Source organism: Hippopotamus amphibius, chromosome 4 (genome assembly GCF_030028045.1).
Source record: "Hippopotamus amphibius kiboko isolate mHipAmp2 chromosome 4, mHipAmp2.hap2, whole genome shotgun sequence".
NCBI lineage: Eukaryota > Metazoa > Chordata > Mammalia > Artiodactyla > Hippopotamidae > Hippopotamus > Hippopotamus amphibius.
Window position 1 is genome coordinate 16,504,479 of NC_080189.1, and position 24,088 is coordinate 16,528,566.

Sequence of the window (24,088 nt, forward strand, 5' to 3'; positions counted from 1 at the left end):
GCAGGATGATTCTGCAGTTTGTTTTCCTGTGGACTTTTGCTTATAGTGCCTCACCTCTTTACGAGCTTTGTGATATTTGATTGTGAACTCATCTTTTTTTGAAACTTTATCTGTGGAAATTCAGTGACACCTAGATTTAAACTGTGTTCCTCCAAAGAAAATCTGCTTTTATTTCACTAGGTGCCGAGACTCTACCTGCCTGACACTACTTTAAACTAAATCTCCAGTTTGTATTCAGATAATCAGCTGTGTTCATTTAATTAGTATGAATTCTGACCCCAAATGTACACCAATGTGATGAGAAATTTCCTGAGACTTACTTCTTCTTCTTCCTCATCTTCCTCTTCTACCACCTTCTCCTCCTTTTCCTGCCCCTCCTCCTCCTCCTCCTTCTTTATTGCATTTAACTGCTCACCAAGCATCCACACTGCAATCAACTCTAGCAGCTTCCTCTGTGGTGTGAGTTTTTTCTAGGTTTCCCACTGTAGATGCAATGTTTCCGGGATTTTGGCTGTGTGTGGGTCTTCAGTCCAACTTTTCACCCTGTTTTGGCTTAGTCTCCAGTTCCCCAACTCCACAGTCCATTAAACTTCCATTCTAGTTAGCAAGGGATCAGCTTAATGAAGGATTTTAATGAATAAATCAGACATTCATTAAAAAAAATGTATCTATATTTTATCCAGAACTGTAGGTGGTCTATATCAAGGGAAATGTCTTTGGACAGTTAGCCCACCATATTTCCAGGAGTTAAGTTGATTAGCTGTGTAGACTTGGAAATACCTCAAACATTCTAGCTCTCAGTTTTGCCATCTTTAAAATGCAGGATCAACAATGATTGTGTTGATTTATGATGCCTTTCCAACCTTAATGCTAGGTTATATATAATCCTGTAATCCTAGATATATAAGTCCTTTATTACAGGCATTCCTCAGAGATATTGTAGGTTCAGTTCCAGACCACAGCAATAAAGTGAGTATCACAATAAAACGTCACACAAATTTTTTGTTTTCCCAGTGCATATAAAACTTATGTTTACACTATACTGTGGTCTATTAAGTGTGCAATAGCATTATGTCTAAAAAAACAATGTACATGCCTTAATTAAGAAATAATTCATTGCTAAAAAATGCTAACCATCATCTGAGCCTTCAGTGAGTCATAGCAGTAATATAACATCAAAGATCACTGATCTTTGGTCACCATAACAAATATAATAATACTGAAAAAGTTTGAAATATTAAGAGAATTTCCAAAATGTGACACAGAGACACCAAGTGAGCAAATGCTGTTGGAAAAAGAGCACTGAGAGACTTGCTCCACACAGGGTTGCCACAAGTCTTCAATTTATTAAAAAAAACGCCATATCAGTGGAGCACAATAAAATGAAGTATGCCTGTATGTGAAACAGATTTGTCTTCAAAGGGCAAGTTAGAACCCACAAATAGAGTCGGAAAATAGGAAATGTTTAGCTCAGCTTAAGGAATCACAGATGAATCAAGTGGTTCTATAATGGGATTTGGCCTCACAGATATACTCCTATCTTAGGGTTATTTAGGGCAGAGAGCCTGAAGACAGACAGTCAGGGTTCAAAATCCTGACTCTGCAACACACTGTCTTTATTGTCCCAGGCAAGTCTCTTGGCCTCTCTGCTTCAGTTCCTTCATGTGCAAAACGGGGATAAAAATACTACCTACCTTACAGGTTATTGTGAATATAGAGTGAGTTAACAGAAGCAATATATTAATAATTGTCACATAGTATTCACCACCTAAGTGTTAGTTATTATTATTATTGTGTATACAAGGTTTCTAGACAGAGAATCCTCATGGAATAGAAGTAGAACTGTACCTGTAATTTTAAATGATACTGCTGCAACAAAACTTTCCTTAATGATCCTACCCACCCCAAAGCAAGCTCTCCCCTCTGGAAACTACAACACCCTTTGTTTATGCTGCAGTAGCCTTGGGGAACTATGCTACTTTATCAGGTACTAACATTCACTTCATGAATGTTGCCCAAATCGTTGTGCCGAGGAGAAACCAACAAGCGTCCAGATCAATGGTTCTCAAACCTGGCTGTGTGTTAAAATTGCCTAGGAAGTTTTTCTCAAAATATTGATGCCTGGGCTTCATTCCGAGAGAGTCTGAGTAATTTGGTCTGGGGTGAAGTTCAGTCATCAGTATTTCTTACATGCTTCCAATAAGATATCCACTCACCTTTTGAAACCCATTAGCATTCCTCTCCAGCTTAATGGCTATCTGTGTGCGAAAGAATAGGCAGGTAGGGAGGAGGAAAGAATTTGTGGGGTTTTGTGTTGACTTGAGTGTAGATTTCAGATTCCCTAATGTCTCTGCTTTTTACATGGGCCGCTCAGCTGCTAAAGTAACTCTGGCCAAACACTGGAACTTGGTGGACAGTCCATATAGGACCATACCCCCAGTTAGGAAGCTGGTGGACAGCTCAGATAGCTAGACCAGATAGGATGGTCCCTAAACCAAAAAGCTGCAAAGGAGGCCTGCCATCTGCCTTGGGCAACCAATGGGCTGAGCCTTTGGACCTTTTTGGAGCAGAGGAAGTTTGCTGGCTGGGAGAGAGGCTGCCTGTTCCTGCTTACTCTGGCAGGTTCTCTCAGCACCAGAGAGGTGCTCACGGTACTCCCTTCTTTTTTTTTTTTTTTTTGGCACATGGGCTTAGTTGCTCCATGGCATGTGGGATCTTCCTGGAGCAGGGATCGAACCTGTGTTCTCTGCACTGGCAGGCGGATTCTTAACCACTGCGCCACCTAGGAAGCCCCTACAGTACTCCCTTCTTGACCAGACTTTTTGCTGCAGGCCTCCTGGAGGGAGAAATGATACCCTCCTTACCTTTCACTTCTCGACTACTTCTAGCTAAGAGGCCCAACAGCCTGACTACACTGGTGTTAAGGACAGCACAGAGTGGCTGACACAAGTAGAAAGAACATCACCAGCTGCTTATCAGTAGCCATTGAAAGATATAGAAATGAATGAAAAAGGGACTTCAGGCTGAATAATCAGATGAGCTTCTTTCTATGGAAAAACTGAAGACAGTATTAATAAAAATATAATGAGAGCTATTAAGGTTATTTGCTTAAATAACAAATTAGAGTTTATGGAATCAAAAGAAATTCTGAATTTGAAAATTTATTAGAGGAACACGGAAAGTTTTTCTTTTGCTTTTTCCCCTGACAACTCTACTGACATTTCCACAAGATAGTAATTGAGTTAGCCATAGCTTCATCCTTTTCAAACTCACAAAACATGTTTAATTCATTTCATTTTCCCCATTTTTTCAGTAGTCTTCACTACTTGCCTCTGAACTCTCTTAAATCTCTCCATATCTTCTCTTAAACAGTAACGACAATTTAACCAGCACCGTGGAGCTAGCGTATTCAATGTGATCACATATCGCTGCGGGAGGGCAGACCACCTCATCACCTGCCAGAGTAACGCTCAAAGCAAATCACAGAGTCCTTTTGGGCTGTAGGGAACAAATGCATCTCCTTTTGTATGAATTACAATTTTCTGCATAATGTGTTCTCTCCTCTTCCTTCCTACTTCCTCCCATCTCAAAGAATTCTTCCAGAGTGGTTTTTAATTGTAGCATTTCTGTTATTGTTATTTAATGTTTATTGAGTAATGGAGCAGGAAACACATCAAGGAACTCTTGACTTCCAGACACAGTTACCCATTAGCTTTGATGAAGTGATCTTTTGGAAATCATTCAACATTCAGATTGGCAAACATGCTCATGAAATTACTTTCGGAGACAGAAAAACATCAAAAGAATCCATGTGTGTTCCTGAGAGAAGGGGAACACACGGGAATGTTTAAGAAGGTCTGTGGTTATACCCTTTGAAAGCGTTCTTGATGCCATTCCTCTTTCTTCCCTGAGGCTGATCACCATCTGGAGGGGAAGGGAAGAAGAGGAGAAGGAAGGGAAAGATAGAGAAAGAGAGAGACAGGAGAGAAAAATGAAACAATTGAGTAGTAAGGGCATCACTGTGGCTGCTCTAGGACAGCAAAGTATATGATGAGGTGGCAGCCTACCTCAACTCTCCCGATTCCCCTCATTCATAGTTATTAGAGAATTTCTATTTCAACTCTTTCATTTTGTAAATAAGATAACTAAGTATAAGAGGAGTTAGGTGACTTGCCTGAGGTCACACAACTACTTATGATAAAGATAGAGCAAGAAGGGCTCTGGCTTTCTCACCCAGCATCCTTTCCACTACAAAGTCCTTCTGCAAAGTGCTTTGACAATGGAAGGTTTGGTGTAGTTTTTCCATACTTGTCATTCTTGTCCAGTTTCCATTTTCTAATGGAAAAGGAAGTCAAGAAGTTTGAGTGCTCAGGTGGTATGGTCTGAATGCAGGTGGTCAGTGGAACACTATCCGTAGTAAGCCAACAGAACTTCTCTTTGTGTCTGAAAATGACCTACATGTGGACTGAATGTATTTCCTGGTCCCAATTATGATAGCTTTTTTAACTCAATAAATTGGTACCTATTGTAAACCTTAAACTTAGGCAATGTTATATGTTAATTGTATCTCAATAAAACTGGAAAAAAAATAAATTGACTGGTACAGACTCTAAAGGAGTAAACATTTAGGAAACCTTAATCAATCAATTCAGCAACCTCTGAAGCAAACAGCTGGTCAATTATAAGTTGTGGCAATGGGCATAGTTTTACTGGGTTCTATAGGAGAAGCCATAGAACCATAGGACTTAATACCTTCAAACTGCTGTCACTTTAAGTTGGTGGAGATACATAGGAAACAATGAATTGCTTTAAATATTAAGCAGGTGCTAAGGGAAGTGTGCTGTAGAGTAATGTTCCCCAACTGATTCCAAGAACATAAATCTTGTCATTTATCTTCAAAGTTAATTTTTCTGTTTTTATTTATACGGTTGTCTAAAAGATTAGTATATGTCAATTCTGCATGACCAGGATTACCTGTCATTACTAAATGGCCTGTAATTTCAGGAGGCGCATTTACACGGATGGCCAAGTAGCACTATTTTGTGACTGTGGCCGAATGCGTAAAGAACAGAGACTGAATTATTATGTATATGATGCCTCTGTGCTAAGTGAGGCCAAGTGGCATCAGAACGGGCTGTATGAGCAAAGGCTTCATAGTCACTGCAGTATAGAAATATGACCAGAGAGCTGAGTAGTCACAAAGCACCCATCTCAGGAGCCTGCTCTGGAGCAAGCACAGCCACATCCCTGTTGAAGGTGGTGATTCAGTCTGAGCAAAACAACGTTATCCATCACACAGAAATATTGTGATTTTGGATATTTGGGTTGTGCATATTTGAAAATTATTTGGGGTTTTTTTTGGTATTTATAACTAATATAAATAGTTTTGCCTTGTTTTGCAAAACATAATTAAAATTATAATCCAAAGAATTTAAATGAATCTGCGGGAGTCTATAAGAATCTTTTTTTCCTTTAAGGGAGTTAAGTATATGAGGGAAGACTGAGAAACAGCAGTATAAACTATGAGTTGAACAGGAGTTCAAAGAAATGTAACAAGAGCTGCTTTCACGCCCCTTGGGTAGCAATATTGGACAAGGAACATTACGTTACCGCAACCCAATTAAAGCCCCAACTCACTTGAAACAAAAGGGGAAATGCCCATATTCTCAGGTGCAGTTCCATAATGGCGGACTGGCCTGGGTGAGTGTTCCTGACCGTACTCAGCCCATCAAAGGGACGGTGAGTGGTAACAAAACCAGACCTCTGAGCACTCTGTTTTTGCTGCAAGCAAACACTGGTCCTAAGAGCACGAGCATTGGTCCTCAGGGAACTTTTCTCATTCCAGTCAGCATCACTGAGGGAGGCAGAAGATGGAAAACTCTTTGGCAAGGAATTCCACCCTGTAATTCTGCATTATCTTTGATTAATGAAGAGGAAAGAACAAACTGCAACATTCCAAAATCTGGTACAGGGATTGGCATCGTAGCATAGCTACTCCATCAGGAAATGATTTCTTGCCTTGCCTTGCAGTTGCCCCAGCCTGACTCCTGCTCATTTGGACTCATCTTCTTAGGAGAATTTATTTTCCTTGCTCATGGTCTGAGACTTAACGTCAAAGACAGATTTAATAATTTGTGATCTCAGCATTTTAATTTATTTTACTTTTCTCCCCATAGTTTTTCACCCCTTGTTTCAGAGGATTTCCACACATAGTTTTTTTTTTTTTTAATTTTATTGTGGTAAAAAAGTATAACATAAAATTTTCCATCTTAATCATTTATAAGTATACAGTTCAGCAGTGTTAAGTATATGTACAGTGTTGTGCGGTGAATCTCCAGAAATTTTTCACCTTGCCAGACTAAAACCCTGTATTCATCAACATTCAAATAACGTCCCCTTTCCCCCTCCTCTTAGCCCTGGCAACCACCATGCTATTTTCTGTTTCTGTGACTTTGACTCTTCTCTGTATCTCACACACAGTCTTCGTCTTGTTGTGACTGGCTTATTTCATTTAGCACAATGGCCTTGAGGTGCATTCATGTCGTGGCATGTGTCAGAATTTCCTTCCTTTTTAAGAATGAGCAATACCCTCTTGTATGTATAGGCCATATTTTGTTTTCCATTCATCCACTTGGGTTGCTTCCACCTCTTGGCTCTTACGAACAATGCTGCTCTGAACATGGGTGTGTAAATATCTCTTTAAGATCTGCTTTCAGTTCCTTTGGATATATATCCAGCAGTGGAGTTGCGAGGTCATATGATAATTTTATTTTTAATTTTTTGAGGAACTGCTGCAGTATTTTCCATAGTGCCTATACCATTTCATTTTCCCACCGACAGTGGACAAGGGTTCCAATTTTTCCATGTTCTGAACGACAACTTGTTATTTTCTGGGTTAAAAAAAAAATTTAATAGTAGCCATTCTAATGCGGATGGCTGATTTGCATTTCCTTAATGATGAGTGGTAGTGAGCATCTTTTTATATGCTAGTTGGCCATTTGTGTATCATCTTTGGAGAAATGCTTATTTAGGTCCTTTGCTCATTTTTTAATCAAAATATTTGTTATTTTGTTGCTGAGTTGTATACGTTCTTTATGTTGGATATTAGCTGCTTATCAGATATATGATTTGCAAATACTTTCTCTTATTCTGTAAGTTGCCTTCTAACTTTGCTGATTATGTCCTTTGATATACCGAAGTTTTAAATTTTGATGTAGTCCAATTTATCTATTTTTACTTTGTTGACTGTACTTTAGGTGTCATATCTAGGGGATATTTGCCAAATCCAATGGTATGAAGCTTTCCCTCTGTGTTTCCTTCTAAGAGTTTTATAATTTTAGCTCTTTCTTACTTTTTTGGTCTTTGATTCATTTTTAGTTGTTTTTGATAAGGTATAAGTGTTATAGATTGAATGTTTGTGTCCTCCCAAAATTCATATATTGAAACCCTAACCACCGATGTAGAAGGTAGGGCCTTTGGGAGGTAATTAGTTTTATATGAGGTCATGAGGGTGGAACCTCCATGATGAGATTAGTGTTCTCATAAGAAGAGGAAGAGACATCAGGGCTCCCTGTCTCCGCCATGTAAGAATACAGGCAGGAGGAGGCTGTTTACAAGCCAGGAAGAGGGCCCTCACCAAGAACCGAATTGCTGGCAGCTTGCTCTTGGACTTCCCAGCCTCTAGAGCTATAAGAAATAAATGTCTGTTATTTAATCCACCAAGTCTATGATATTTTGCTACAACTAGGGCTAACTAAGCAAGTAAGGATTCAAATTCATTCTTTTGCATGTGGATAGCCAGTTTTTCCAACATTTGTTGAAGAGATTATCCTTTATCCATTGAATGATATTAGCACCCTTGTTGAAAATCATTTGGTCATATATGTGAAAGCCTACTTCTGAGCTTTTTTTTCTGTGCCATTGTTTTATATGTCTGCCTTTATACCAGTACTGCACTCTTTTGCTTACTATAGCTTTGTAACAAACTTTGAAAAATCAGGAAGTGTGAGACCCCCAACTTTGTTTTTCTTTTTCAAAGTTGTTTTGGCTATTCAGGGCTTTTTGAAATTCCATAATATATTTTAAGATGAATTTTTCTATTTCTGCAAAAAGTGTCCCTGGAATTATGGCAGGGATTGCATTAAATCTGTAGATTGCTTTTGGTAGTATTGACATCTTAACAGTATTAAGTCTTCCAGTTCATGAACACAAGATGTCTTTCCATTTATTTGTGTCTTCTTTAATTTCTTTCAACAACATTGTGTAGTTTTCAGTGTATAAGTCTTTCACCTCCTTGGTTAAATTTATTCATAAGTATGTTATGCTTTTTGATGCTATTGTAAATAAAATTGTTTTCTTACTTTTATTTTCTGATTGTTCATTGTTAGTGTATAGAAATGCAACTGACTTTTGCATGTTGAATTTTTATCCTGAAACTTTTCTGAATTGATTGATTGGTTCTAACGATTTTTTTTTGTATGTGGAATCTTCTGGATTTTCTACACATAAGATCATATCGTATGCAAACAGAGATAATTTTACTTCTTCCTCTTCGATTTGGACACCTTTTACTTCTTTTTCTTGCCTAACTGCTCTGGCTCCCAGCACTATGTGGAATACAAGTGGCAAAAGCAGGCATCCTTGTCTTTTTCTTGATTGTAACGAAAAAGCTTTCAGTCTTTTGCCACTGAATATTATGTTAGCTCTGTTTTTTTTGTTTGTTTGTTTTGTTTTTTTGTTTTGTTTTGTTTTAATATGTGAGCTTTATCATGTTGAGGTTTCCTTCTATCTCTAGTTTCTTGAGTGTTTTTTTTAAATCATCAAAAGGTGTTCAATTTTATAAGATGCCTTTTCTATGCCAGTTGAGGTAATCAGATTTCCCCCCTTCATACTGTTAATGTGATGTATTGCACTGATTGATTTTCATATGTTGAACAATCCTTACATTCCAGGAATAAATCTCACTTGGTCATGGAGTATAATTCTTTAAATGTGTTGCTGAATTCTGTTTCCTAGTATTTTGTTGAGAATTTTTGCATCAGTATTCATCCGGGATATTGGCCGATAACTTTCTTACAGTATCTTTCTCTGACTTTAGACTCAGGGTAATGCTTGCCTTATAGAATGAATTTGGAAGTGTACCGTTCTCTTCAATTTTTTGGAAGGATTTGAGGAGAACAGGTATTAATTCTTCTTTAAATATTTGATAGAATTCACCAATGAAGACTTCTGGTCCTCCTGGGCTTTTCTCTGTTGAGAGTATTTTGATTACCAATGCATCTCATTACTAGTTATAGGTCTGTTCAGATTTTCTATTTCTTCATGATTCAGTCTTGGTAAATATAACAAGTATTCTTGATTTAACCTCTCCCTTGCATAACTTGTGTTTGATTAGCAGAAATTTGGTATGCTAGATATGGAAGTTTTGAGCAAGAATTTATGGCATATAGATAAGACCATGTTAAATTCCATTAGGTTCTTTGTGTTATTAGAATTTGCCTAAAATTTCTCAAGCTACTTGTTGTTTCATCATTGATTCTACCATTTCCCTCAATATCTATAATTAATTTGTTAAATACTTTTGGTTCTATCTCAGTAATAGCTCTCAAATATTTATTCTTCTTCCTAGCACACTGCCCCTGCCTTAGTTCAAGCCTTTAGTATTTCTTGCACAAACTATTTCAATAACCTCATAACTTGTCTTTCTGCCTCTTCCTGTACAGCTTGTCCCTCACACCTCTTTAGATTTTTAAAACTTATATCTAATTATACTATTTTTCCTACCTAGGAATAATCTGTGCTCTTTATTTGCTTATTTCACAAAGTTCAAAATCCTTAGAATAGAATAGAAGAATTTCTCAAAGTGTCTGTAACTTACCTCCTAGCCTTATCTACCTCCTCTTCTTCCTTGCTCCTCCATTCCAAGTCTATGCCATATCAAAGTATTTGGCATTTTTCAGCACACCTGGTTCTTCTTTTTTTTTCTTCACTTTTGCAATGTGCTATTTCTGGATGGTGAAATTCCACTCAAATCTTCAGAAGTAAGGCAAAAGTCACTTCTTCCTTGGGATGCTCAGACATCATCTGTTAGGCCCTCCAAAATCATATTCCAAGGCATTTGGAATCTAGTAGAACATAAAGCACTGATGTCAGTATGGCTTATAATTATTATCCTGTTGTTCACTCCACAAGACTCTGATGTTTTCAGAGTAGTGTATTATCCCCAACTTGTCTTTGAAAACAGTGCCTAACACAGTGTCCAGTATAGCAGTACAGAGTAACTACTTAATAAATGCTTAGTGAATAAATGTTTATTCTGTGGAATGAATAACATTAAAGAACACCTGAACACTATCCTTTTTCTCCATTAACTACTTATGTGACATTTGGTGAGTCACTTAACTTCTCTAGGTGTTTATTCATTTCTGAAATGAAAGGTGAGGGCAGATAATCACCTAAATTCCTGCCAGCCCTGATATCATATTATTGCCATTTTTATTTGTGCAAAAGACGATCTTAATTATTAAGATAATTTCATTGTCCCTGACTTTCAAGGGAAATGAATACAAAACCAAATTTCTTTAAGTCATTTGACTCCACATTTCATGTTCATTCTTGAGAGTAACCATTCTAATCTTAATGACAGGTAGGAGTACGAAGAGATATTTTTGAAAGAACATGATATTTAATAAAATAATATTTATCATCTAAAATGTCTTACAATGATAAGTATAAAATTATAACAGTATAAATAATTTTGAAAAAATTGAGTCATCTCAAACCCAATTATTTTTCTATTTGTGCATTCCTTTTCTGCCTTATATACCTATATTTTATATAGTTTCAATAATGATTTTATTCAGCTTTACATCTCAGTGTTTTCATTTAGCACATCATCAGTGATTTGTATGACAAATTTGTCTGTATCCATCTGCATAATATTCCTTCAGTGGACATTGAAAATTCTACTTATTTCCCTGTTGTTTATCTGTTAGATCATTTCCTCATCATTATAAATTATTCTACAGCAAATATTTTCCTTTCCTTACTTCTTCTTACGTGGGATTTTTACTTAAGATACATTTTAAAAGTGGAATGATTTGATTAAAGAGTAATATTGTTAATTTCATAGTTAACTTTGGAAATTATTCACAAAATACAATGGGGGGTTCTAACTGATCTACCCGATTTGATTTAGGTTATTATGAATATTTCAACCAATATATTAATTTTTTTTCTGAATTCATTTGTGTAAACTAAAAGTTAGGAATGGATTTAGCTGCAAGCAAATAAAACATCCAGTCAACAGTGGCTTAAACAGACAGGAGTTTAATTTTCTCTTGTAATAAAAAGTCTAGTGGTAGATGAGCTGTCCTGGGCTAGCAACTCCTCAAGGAAGTCATCACCCATTACAATGACTTTTCCATTCTTAGTAAATGATTTTCGTCTTCATGGTTGCAAAATGGCTATTACACGTCTAGGCACTGAATTGAAGAAGGAAGACAGGCAAAGGACTGAAAGGGCAAATTATCTTTCTGTACTAGTAAAACACTCTCCCAGAAGTCTCATCTGGTTATTTTGGCTTCAATCTCATTGTTTAGAACCAGGTCACATAGTCACACTTCACTGCAGGGCAGTTGGGAAAGAGTATTTTATCTTTTATATCTCTGTAGACTAGGAAGATGAGGGAGAAAGGGGACATGAATGGCTTTTGAGCAAAAAGGCTTTGGGGTATGCCATATGACTTGCATCACTTTCAGTAAAAAAAGGAAGGAAATGGTTTTCATTTATTACAATTAAATTGTAAACTCTTTTAGGGAATTTATTGAATTGTATCCATCTTTGAATCCTCAGCATTAGCACACTGTTTATATAGGAGAGGCTCAAGAAAGGTTCGCAATATGTTGAAAAAAGAAAGATATGATCTCTGGAAATTAGGACGGGTTAATTAAGAAGTCACATTAGATTAGCCTCATTTTCTTTGATAGGCTTTCTTATCTGATACTTGGGGGAAATATAAGAGTACTGGACATAGTCCCTCAACTGAAATTTGTCCACAAATAGAAAAATGTTGATTTGGTAAAAGTTCAGCTCAAGGTTTTAGCTTGGATTTTAATAACTATTCACAAAAGTTATTGATTAATAGACCACTAGAATATTTAGCACCAAGAGAGCAGAAAGAGAGAGGTCTTTAGTTTTTCCCTGATGAATTGTTAGTGCCTAGAACAGTGTATATCACTGTTTAGTAGCTGCCTATAAAACCAATGACTATGAGTCTGGATTGAGGTTTCTAGGGGTACACTATGCATTCTGATTCTGACCTTATCCTTTTCAGGAAGTTTATCGGCAACTTCACAGTATATTGCAGATCAGATCTGCTCTTGATAGGGAATCAAGAGGGATTGTGAATGCAATGAATGACATACCTCAGGTCCCCAAGACTCTTGGACGGGTGAGTGATGGTCTGCAAGAAGAAATGTAATGAAAATGTGTTAATTCCTTCAATTTGGCCCCCAAACCAGCTGCTCAAGTCCAGGAACATTGTAAATTACGTTATTTCTTTTGGGTGCACCAACAGTTAGAGTAAGGAGTAATAATGAAAAATGAGAAGAAATTTGTGACTTAGCCTGTTGAAAATGACCGAGTTGTCTTAGAAAGTAGTGACTCCCCATAGCTTCAGTTGTTCAAGGCTGAAAAGGATCATATGAAGGGATGCTGTGGGAGTACCGTGCATGGCTAGAAGACTGGATTGGATGATTTTAAGACCCCTTTCATCCTGGAGAAAGAATAGCTCTATGTTAATTTAAATCTGGCTTAGAGGCTGCCCATGCTAATAAATTCCTATCAATAGAACCTAAAAGATTGTTCTTCATTCTAATTCAGTAGGCTCCCACTGCAGCTTCATATTTTGTATGGCAGCAGTGTAAGCCTGAGAATCTTGGGTTTAACATACATCCTCATACAGATCTCTCCTTTCCTTATTGGCTAGTAAATTTACAATCTCAGTGCCTTCCTGACTGGCCCTCTGATTTTCCCTCTAGGCAAATGAATGTTAGATAACATTTATTCATTCATTCAGTAAACATGTTTAATGTACCTACTGTGTGCCTAGTACAGTTTTGTTGAAGACATTAGCTAAGATAGAGCTCATGTTCTAATAAGAGGTGAAAAATGAAGAAGTAAATAGACAATACAATTTAGACAGTGGGAAGTGCTAAGAATTAAAAAAAAAAAAAACCCACAGTTTTGTGTCAGCTATGGCTAAGAAGGGCATTTTAGGAGTGTCAGGGAGTGAAAAGGTGACATGAGAAGTAAGACCTGGAAGATGAGAAGAAGCAGAGTATATAGGACCCAGTTTATGTGTGGCTCCAGAATAATTGGCCCCTTCTGCTCCCCACGCCTTCGTTTCTTTGTTGCTTACTGGAGAGCCACCATCATTGACAATGACATAGCCTCATAGCCTACCTCTGCCCCCTCTCTCAGCCTCCCCCAAGAAGAGCTGGACTCTAGGATTGGCAGGAAGCTCAACAACTTGATGCTCAGGCTCAACCGGCCTCTATTTTTAGAGTTTCCTCCCATCACTCCCAGAAAGGGCTGAGGAGCCTGACTGTGCGGCAGGATGCTGGGTTCCCCAGTTACACGACCTGGAAGTGAGGGTGAGTCAATTCTCTAAGGGACAAACTTTAACCAGTGAGAGACAGGAGTCAGGAGACAGGAAGAAACTGGTAGAGAAATTCCCCTTCTTCCTGCAGACAGAATGTTCCCAGATACAGTGATGATGTAAGTTCTGTCTGGACGAAGTTCTGGTGACCAAGCAACCAGGTGTGTTTATTTGTGAGGATGCAGCCATCTCACACTCACCACTGTGAATTTATTTTCCCTCTTTTTCTGCTTTACTTCTCTTTTCCCTTCATAAAGTCCTGGAACTACAATTCTCCATAAAGCCTTGGCTTGTAAGCTCTGCCTGAGACTCTGTTTTCTAGGGAACCCATGCAAAAACAAACATCCTGTAAAAATATTGGGATGGAGCCGTGGTTTCTGAACTCCGTGGAGGTTCTCAGGTATCTGCTGTGAATTCACAGGGGCATTGCCGGATATTTAAGATTTTCAGGGCAAACAGGGATACTCAACCTCTGTTAGACTCCATGCCAACTACTAGCTCAAGGTAGTTGACAGTTTCAACACTGGATCATGCTACATTTTTTCAATGACATTATTATCTTGGCAGAGCTGGGTTTTCAGTGGTTGCTTTGATAAAAAGCAAAGTGGTGTCTCATACAATTCCAAGGTTTGAGAAGTTGTACTGTACCCATTACTATCTCATTAGTAAGTAATTTGGGCTATTTAAGAATGAAATACAAACATTATTTTTTTCCTTTGAATTTACATGTGTCACTTTTTAAACAGCGACTGGGGTTGTTAAGGCATAAATGCTTATTAAATTGTTACCTACCTAATAAATCTAAATGTTAGGTTCTTCTTTTGGTCTAGAGGTGCCTGAAAAAATAGTTACTGAGATGCTAAGGGGTCTGTAAACTGAGAAAGTCTGGGAATCTCTTAGGTAGAGCATTCCAGGCAGCAAAGTTATTTAGCAAGTATAGAGGCGGGAGGCAGGGATAAGCTTACACACGTCAGCTCAACCCTGGAAACTTCCCTTTCTTTTTTCCTTTAGTGACAATATTTTCCAAAGCTCTGTTAACCTTAGGTTGGTCTTTAGATAACTTAGACCCTACATGGTGTGTTTGTGTGTGTGTGTGTGTGTGTTGGGGGGGGGGAGGGTATATGTGTGTAATGTGTGGCTTATGTGTTACTTGCTTTCTAAAAAAGCAAACATGATTTTGTGTTATTTCCTGAAAATTCTTAATCATTACATACATTTAAAAATGTTAAATATAATGTTCTCTTTATGACTTGTCTTGCTGTCTAAACTCTAAAAAAATTTTTTTTCTTTCTTTAAAATTTCATGCTTGAAGCCATTTTGATCAGGCCTAGAATTTGGGAGACTCAAGTTTGGTGTGTAAGACTGTGATGATACCTATTTTAGAATGAACAGTAATTAATAATAGAAAGATAAGGTAAGGAGCCCACCTAGTGGGGCATGGCTTTGGGTCCAGTGATGGAGAATTTTTCCAGGGGAGGTCTGAGATGAGAAGCAGCGTTTTCCAATATACTCAGAGAAGCTCATTTTCTTGTTTATGTACTTATATTCCTCAAAATCATACACAACACATTTTTAAACCTGAAGATTAATTTCTTCTCTAGTGATCAGGGTGCTTTTGACCTATGCCCAAGGATTCCACTTTTTAGAGTCAAGGTAACTAAGAAATTGAATGAATAACTACAAGGTTGCTTAGTGGCCGCTGAAAAACAAAAAGGAAAATAATTGTCTAAAAGGATAACTGATATTTTAAGTAACTTCTCAGAAGGCCACCCACAACAAGAATTCATTTGTCTTATGCTGGAATTATTTGTGCTTCTCAGGTGTAGGTTTCTCTTTTCTTCTCTGTCTTAAATTCGAGTGCATTTTCAATGATCATTTTTTTTTTAACTCTGTTTTCCTTTGTGCAGTAGCCCATCTTTGCTGATACACTCTTTAAACATGCAAACACACACCTTATTGGTCCAGCTGACTTTCCTGCTAGCCTGGGGGACATTCTGTCTTCTATTGGTATGTATTTATTTAATCAAGCAAAACTCAAGATTCTAGCTCAGGCTACTCAACTCTGATTATCACTGTTTTCTTATATATGTTTCCTGAAATATTATATCTGTAGCTATCATCTCTTTTTCTGTAAATGGTAGCATACTAAGTACTCTGAACTCTGTTTTTTTTAGTTATATTTTTGAGATTGTTTTGTATCAGTACCTTATCAGTTTGCCTTATTCCTCTTCATGACTGCAGAGAATTTCATTATTTGGGTGAATGATAATTTAAGTAATTAGTCCTATATTAACAAACACTTAGGTTGTTTTTAATCTTAAATTTTTTGTGTACACTTTCAAGGATATCAGAGAATAGATTCCTAGAAGTGTAATTGCTAGGTCAATTAGGTTAGCATTTCAGATGCTGATGCATCTCTCCAAACTACCCTTTGGAGACTATACCAAACTATACCAACAATTTGAGAAAGTGTTGGTTTTCCTACCCCTCAACCAATACCACCCATTTTCTTTCTTTCTTTCTTTCTTTCTTTCTTTCTTTCTTTCTTTCTTTCTTTCTTTCTTTCTTTCTTTCTTTCTTTCTTTCTTTCCTTCCTTCCTTCCTTCCTTCCTTCCTTCCTTCCTTCCTTCCTTCCTTCCTTTCAATATTTATTTATTTATTTATTTATTTATTGGCTGTGTTGGGTCTTCGTTGTAGGGAGCGGGGGCTACTTGTTGTTGTGGTGCATGGGCTTCCCCTTGTGGTGGCTTCTCTTGTTGCGGAGCACGGGCTCTAGGCACACAGGCTTCAGTAGTTGTGGCACGTGGGCTCAATAGTTATGGCTCGTGGGCTCTAGGGCACAGGCTCAGTAGTTGTGGTACATGGGCTTAGTGCAGCATGTGGGATCTTCTTGGACCAGGGATTGAACCCGTGTCCCCTGCATTGGCAGGTGGATTCTTAACAACTGTGCCACTAGGGAAGTCCCAATACCACCTATTTTCAAATTGTTATTTCTAAAAAATGGTATCTTATTATAGTTTAAAATTGAATTTATAATTTTTAATTTAATTTTTATATTGAAGTGTAGTTGATTTAGAATGTTGTACCAATCTCTGCTGTACAGCAAAGTGACTCAGTTATACTCATATATTCTTTTTTAAATATTCTTTTCCATTATAGTTTATCACAAGATACTGAATATAGTTCCCTGTGCTCTACAGTAGGACCTTGTTGTTTATCCATCCTATATATAATAGCTTACATCTGCTAATCCCAAACTCCCAGTCCTTCCCTCTCCCATCACCTTCCCCTACCACAAGTCTGTTCTCTATGTCTGTGAGTCTGTTTCTGTTTTGTAGATAAGTTCATTTGTGCCATATTTTAGATTCCACATATGTGATATATCATTTATATATGTCTTACATGATATTATATGCTATTTGTCTTTCTCTTCCTGACTTACTTCACTTAGTATGATAATTTCTAGTTGCATCCATGTTGCTGCAAATGGCATTACAGTATTTCATTCTTTTTTATGGCTGAGTAGTATTCCATTGTATATATGTACCACATCATCTTGATCCATTCATCTGTTGATGGACATTTAGGTTGTTTCCATGTAGTTAGCTAGGCTAATATTAGGGATGGGAGGAGCTTGGAACAGGAGGCAGAGGACCCATGTGTGCAAAGATGGGAGCAGAGAGAGTAGAGAGCATCTGGGACTGGCACACAGTCCAGTTCAAAGTGGCACTATCAGGACAGGGTGGAAGGAAGTAGGCAGGGCTGCCATACCACCCACTAATGTGGCTTTGAAAATCAGTGAAGGGGTTGTTGGACCTTTGCCCTAACGACAATATGATGTAATTGGAAGACTTTTAGGTAGAAGATAACATATCAGAAGTATCTGGGGGTTGAGCTAGAGAATTGATGGGAGGAGGTATGGAGAGCTGTCTATTAGGAAGGAGGAGTTAGGAAGCTGCCTAGTAATTCAGGTAAGATGACGTTTCCTTGGTGTTACCATACACTAGATATTAACAGATCTCATTTAACATGACTTAATATGCCCACTCTCCTCTGAAAATGGGGCATGCTGCATAGGGGGTGTCGGGGGGGGGGTGGGGGAGAGTTGGGGGTGAGGGGATAGGGGTGTGGGGAGCAAAGACCTATAATCAGGCAGCCTGGGTGTAACACATGGTTCTGCCAATTTCTAGTTGCACAAGTCTGAGCAATAGGGAGCATACATTCGAGGTGTACTGTGAAAAGCAGAGACAGGCATGTGAAGTGCTTAGCGCAACATTTGTCCTGTAAAAACAAAGGCTTAATAACCATTAGCTGTTTTTTTAAATTATTTTTGTTATTATTACCTTTCCTTACTCCACTCTGGAAATGTCCTGACCCTTGGCTTATTATAATGTACCTACCTATGAAGACAATTACAGAATGTGGGGCTTAAGAGAGATTTGAGGTATCTTATTCAATCTCCTAATTCTAGTCATGAGAAAATAAAGGGGAAAAAAATCAAGCAGCTGGTTTGGGGTCGGCAGCACCGACCTGAATTTCTTCACTGGTTTGGTTCTCTCATCGCCTGTCCATGTGTTGAATACGTATATTTTTGTTACTACACTTAGCCTTAAGTATGAATCTTTCTCGTGTTTATTGCCAGCAGTGATTCTTGTATGGAAATTCCTAATTTGGAAAACTATCTGTCTCACACACTTTGTAGCACATCATTCAAACCTCATAGAGTTTTTGATAATCTTAGAAACAAAAGCGAGACCGGTGGACAATTAAATCTGCAGAGACTGCAAGCTTGGCTTTGTTTTGGCAGTGGGGTCCGAAGAGGCTGGAAGCCCCTCCTTGAGCAGGCTCTTCCTCGCCTCCGGGCTCCGCCAGCAGCACCCAGTGCTCACGTCCTCCCTTTGCCTCCTGGATCCTCTCAGTTTTTCTACTTCGCTGAGGGCCCTGTGATCTGATTCAAGCTATGAATAGCTGTTTAGGAAGACCTTCCTATGTGTAAGGAAGGCATTGGGCTGGGGGATTCAGGGATGAAAGGGTCCCAGCCCTCGCTCTGAGAGAGGAGGTAGGCTCTTCGCCTGCATCTTAAACTTGACGCCCTCATCATCCCTTCATTTACCCTGCGCACGGATTCTCTCCCAGGTTCTCACCGACCGCTTCATTCCCCCCAGGGTTTCCCGCGTAGGGAGACTTCTGCCAGGCTCCGGCTCCGCACGGTCGGGCAGCGGCGGTGGGGAGAATGCCGCCCTGGCGGACATCAGGCATCAGGGGACGGGGACCAAGGTGGGCGCTACCGCTCCCGGGCCGGCCGCCTGGGCAGGGCACCTCTCCCTTCCCGGTCTTCACTTCCTCGTGGATTAACCGGGGTGCGGCACGCTGTCCTCCGAATTTCCCTCCGGAGCTCTCCTCTCTCGCTGCCCCTGTCGGCGCCCCCAACTCGGCGGGTCCTCATTCCCTGCCCTCCTTCCACCTCTCCCGCGACCCGACGCCTCAGGTCAGAGCTCAGGTTCGGCCCTGGCCGGTGCTCCCGATTTAGGAAAATGCCAGGGGGGCGGGAGGGCGCGGGTTTGCAGCCGGGAGGGAGAGGGGAGGCGGAGGGAGGTGGCCTCTGATTGGTCGAGGAGGGGGAGTGGAGGCACGGAGTTTCCCACAATGCCCCGGTGCGGGGCCGCCGCGGATGGATGCTGCGGGAAGGGGCTGCCATTTGCCGCCCCTGCCAGCGGCGCGCGGACCTGCTCGCTCCCCTGCGGTGGCGGCGGCCGCCCGCGCCGTCCGCCGGCCCGGCCTCTGCAGCGGCGCTGCCTCGGCTCCCTCCGCGGCCGCCGGAGCGGTCGCCATGAACCCCAGCTCCTCGGCGGGAGAGGAGAAGGGGGCGACGGGCGGCAGCAGCAGCAGCGGAAGCGGCGCCGGGAGCTGCTGCCTGGGCGCCGAGGGCGGCGCGGACCCGAGGGGCGCGGGGGCAGCGGCGGCGGCGGGGGCCGCTGCCCTGGAAGAGCCCGGGGCCGCTGGTCCGAAAGAGAAGGACGAGGCGCTGGAGGAGAAGCTGCGGAACTTAACTTTCCGGAAGCAGGTCTCTTACAGGTAGGCGCGCGAGCCCCGCAGCCGGGAGACAGGTGCCGCCGCGGGGCGCGAGACCCGCTCTTCGCCCTGGAAAGGCGCTTCCGCGGACTTGGGGGCACCTGGCGCGCGCTCTCTCTCTCCCCCTCCCTCTCTCTTTCTCTCTCCTTCTCCCTCCCCCTTCTGGGCTTGGTGTTCACTTCTCATCCCATCTTTCTGGGCTGGAGGGAGGCTACGTGCACCAGGTTCCCCCTGTCTCCCGCCCCCCCCGCCCCCGCCCCAACTGGAGAGAAGACTGAGGATCCCTGAGGTCAGAACAACAACAATAAAAGTGCGTGCGTGCGTGTGTGTGTGTGTGTGTGTGTGTGCATGAGGAGGGTGCACACCCACCGATGCCAGGTTTTCTTGAGAGAAGTCCTCAAAGTTGTCCCTGAACCTGGGTCATCTTCAGCCACTCCCCCTACCCTGCCGATTTCACTGGGTGAACCTTTGGCACTAACTTGATACTTGAGATCATGGACAGGCAGAAAAGAACAGTGCTCTATCCTGAAGAGAAACCCTTATGGAAGTTGGACCTGCATCGGAATATCCCATTAAGGAAGAGTCGTTGGGAATCTATGTCTGTAGATACGCAACTGGTTCCGGGGGGTCACACGTACACGTGCTCTGTCCCTCTCTCCTGGGTGTGCCCAGAAGGACAGCTTGGAGAGCCTGCGAGCAAATAAGGGGGGAGGGCGAGAATGGGGCCATGCTTGCCCCTAGGATGGGTGTATTTGCAAGACAAGGACAGTGTGGGATAAATGGCCACCCAGTGATGCCAAAAGACTACCCCGAATTGTGTCAGGATTCACGAATGAGAAATGAGGATCCAGTAGGTTTTCTGTACCCCCTACCCCCATTCTCAGGCAAGAATAAAGATATTGATAGGTTTGGAGAGTTTTGGAGACCCTTCCTGCTTGTTGATTTTAAAAGTTGAGGTGATAAACAAACATAGAATTACAAAGATGTGCACTTGCTCGGACTCGGAGTGTTTCTTGAAAAGGGGTCAGTAAAAGCATCCTTGTGACCTTCCTTATTTTGGGTTAGCAATTCTTTCCAGAAACCCATGTAAAGTATTAAGCCTGTCACACCATGTGCTATTATGTAAGCAAAAGCAGATGACAGAGGTGTGTGGGTTTGCGAGGGTGTGTGTTGTATTTCTGGGGGCATGTGTGTGAATCACTGGGATCCCCATAGGCATCGCCTGGACAGGAGGCCCTGGTCACTAGGGCATGTGCTCTGTGTCTCCGTGTTGGCTCCTGACGACTCCGAAAACAGTCTCCCTGGGGAGGGTGTTGCTCCCTCATCCCCCACGTGCATTTTGTTCACTGTGCATTGAGGGAGTTTCCCACCTGACTTGCTCTTTTAGTTACTAGTGTAGATGAGACAAAATGGATCTTTCTCTTTATATTTTTGGTTTCTAAAAATAGACAGGTGGTGGAGAGTGAGGTAGCTCTAGGGAGGTATGCTAGGACACAAGCAGTTCTACTTCCTAGCTATGATGGCCTGTCTGGCCCTTCGGGGACCAGGGGCTACGTTCAGCCTAATTTAGGAACTGTGAATTGGAAGGGGTGGTTGATAATGCAAAGCACATTGTGGGTCTGGGCTCCTGGGCCCAGAATCCTTCCTGTGTCATTGGTATTCATAATCAGACTCCTCGCTGGGTAGAGCTACAAAGCCGGAGTTTGCAAGGGAAATCATTTCAGCTCGCCTCTTGGCAGGGGTCATTCCCTGAGCCTCTCTCTTGGAAATGAGTAGTGTGTGGGGCCATGGCTTTCTAGGTTGCATGCTCACGCATGCATGTGTAAAGGTGTGCATGCACAAACATAGACATAGACCCAGACACGGTATTTTTCTGCAGCGAAAGAATAACACTGCATCTGCCTTACCATCCACAGAGGTGGATCCTACTTGGTGAACATCATTTCCTTTTAAATAAAGCTTTACAGTTCCCAGTTCAGGAAGCCTCCTGCAACAGCATCACCTCAGGTGGCTGGTTAAAAATGCCCACCACCCCACACTTGCAAAATCAAACTCTCTGTGGGTGGGACTTTTAAACAGGCTCCTCAGGCAGTGCATAAGCACACTAATATCTGAGGATTGCTGCTCTGTTCTTTTTTTCCAAAGGCTAAACAATTGATCTTTGAACTCATAAGCCATCATGCCCAGCCAAAGAAGGCTAGGGAGCCTCAAAGTCAGAGAAAAGACAGCAAAAGGCAGGTATTTCATTTGGCACGTGTTTGTCCTGGGTAACCTGGAGAGTGTCTCCATTTTGATGATGGTGATGCTTTTTTTTAGAGTCATGGTGAATGGCCTACCCATTCAGGTGTAGCTGGACTCAGGTGTAGCTGGGCCTGGCCACTTCGCTGCTGGGTTAATGAACGGTCTGTAAGAAAAGAGCAGCTTTGGCTGGAGTTGGGCGTTAGCTCCTCAGTGAGGACCACATCCCTCACTTCTGGGGGGTGCCTGAGGACGGTGACTGGTGGAGATTGATGGAGAGGGGTCCGGAAGACCTAACAGAGTGGAATCTAAGTGAAAGGGTTCAGTTAGGGTGTGAAGTATGGCTGCTGTGTAAGGGAGGTCATTTGAGGTGGGGAAGAAGAGATTTGCAGGTGGTCAAAAATATCCTTTGAAGAACATGGGTGTTTGCAGAATGACACTTGACAGGAGAGAAGAAGGGGGCCAGGGGAGATGGTGTGCATGTGCGTGTGTGTAGGGGGGTCTCATCTGCTCCTTCTGTTGCTAAGGAACATATAAGCTCGGGTTTAAAAATAAATGAGGAGTGGGTGGGCATAGGCAGTGACTCCTGTCTTTTTAGGAACCAGAGCCCTTTACAAAAAAACCTTTAAATAACCATTTCTGGAGGCAGATTATTCATTTTGCTTGACTTTTACTTTGTTAGGTAAAATAAACTCCATTATATACCCCTCGATTTCCCCTCATTATCTTCTCTTTCTTTTTGGGGGCACCATTTTTCCCATGAGAATGTTTCCTTTATTTCAGATTCTGCTCCCCTAGAGCAAATAGTCTCCATAGACTGTAAAGCTGAAGGTTTTAGAAGGCAGTGCAAGTGAGCTGGTACTTTTCTCTTAAAATTACTACTTCCTTTTTCTTTGCAAATTACAGTGCTGCAACAGATTCATATGGGCTGATGACTATATAACGTGTAGGAACTGTTGTTTTCTTAACCACTGTAAGGATTCCCATTTAAGTCAGTAAAATAAAAAAAAAATCATTTAGAAACACGCAGGGGAGGGGAAGGAGAAGGTAGCTGGTGTTCATTGTCTTCCGTGTACCAGGCACTGTGCTAAGTATTCTTGTATGTTACATCTTATTTACTCTTCATGACAGTCTTATGATGTGATCATGGTTATTTCTGTTTTATAAACAAAGGAACCTGAGGCTTAGAGCTTGGGTAGGAGGCAGAATTTTAACCCAGATCTGACTCTGAATGACATTCCTTTTAGATCCCATCATGCTTCTCTAAACATTGACTTCTGGTTTGAACTCTTCCCTTGGGTGTCTGTGTCTGCATGTGTGCAGGGTAAGCTGTTCTTTTACCTCTTCCACCATATGTCACAGGTCATTATTTATTATCTCTTGTATACTTTATTCTTTGGACCGTGTCCCTTTGGCCATATGATTTTAAGGAACTCCTCTACTCTTTCAGAAATAGAAATAAATATAAATTCATGACCACCAGAAAATATATTGGTTTTGCTTCTGCGAACAAAACCACCTACATGACACCTGCCATCTCTCTGAAGATACCCATGTTAGAGTTTTATACGCCTTTTAATAAAACTACACAGGTGTTGTGTAGGTGAACCTAGATCCAAGTGAAGAGTTGGCCTGTCTGTACCTTTCTGAGCAGCACAGAATAAATGATGACGTTTGTAAGGAGGACTGGACAGTTACTGTTACTTACGAGATAGTGATGCCTGTGCTTCAGTTTCTCTGCTTATAAACCAGGATGGTAATACCAGACCCTCCTGAAAGGGAGTTTTTAGTGTGAGGTAAAAGTAGAAGCAGGGAGCATTTAACTTCTTAGATTATGCTGTGAGGTGAAAAAGGGCCTCTCATTCTTTACAGGTTGATAAGAACATAGTATCGTCCTGCAGCACAAGATTGTGATTATAGGGAAGACTATTGGGATGTTGAAAGCCGAGTAGGAGAGCACGGACATTGTTCTTCCTTGGGTGGGAATCAATAGTGTACGGGGGGGGAGGTTTTCTTTTCCTGAATATCAGTACGCAGTGTCCTCCTTTGTAAATGTTTTTATTTTTAATTTTTTTGTCTGTTCTTTACATATTTGTTTGATATTTGGAGACTTCAGGA

General features: G+C 41.0%; 1 protein-coding gene across 2 annotated transcripts in view; it reads left to right on the forward strand.

Moving 5' to 3' along the window:
* The first annotated feature begins 19,331 nt into the window (after positions 1-19,331).
* The window catches only part of DGKI (diacylglycerol kinase iota), a 456,175-nt gene continuing 451,418 nt past the window's right edge, over positions 19,332-24,088 (forward strand). For both annotated transcript variants that reach the window (XM_057733401.1, XM_057733402.1), the window contains exon 1: positions 19,332-19,735. In XM_057733401.1, the coding sequence (XP_057589384.1) occupies positions 19,332-19,735 (404 nt within the window). The remainder of the gene's footprint in view (positions 19,736-24,088) is intronic.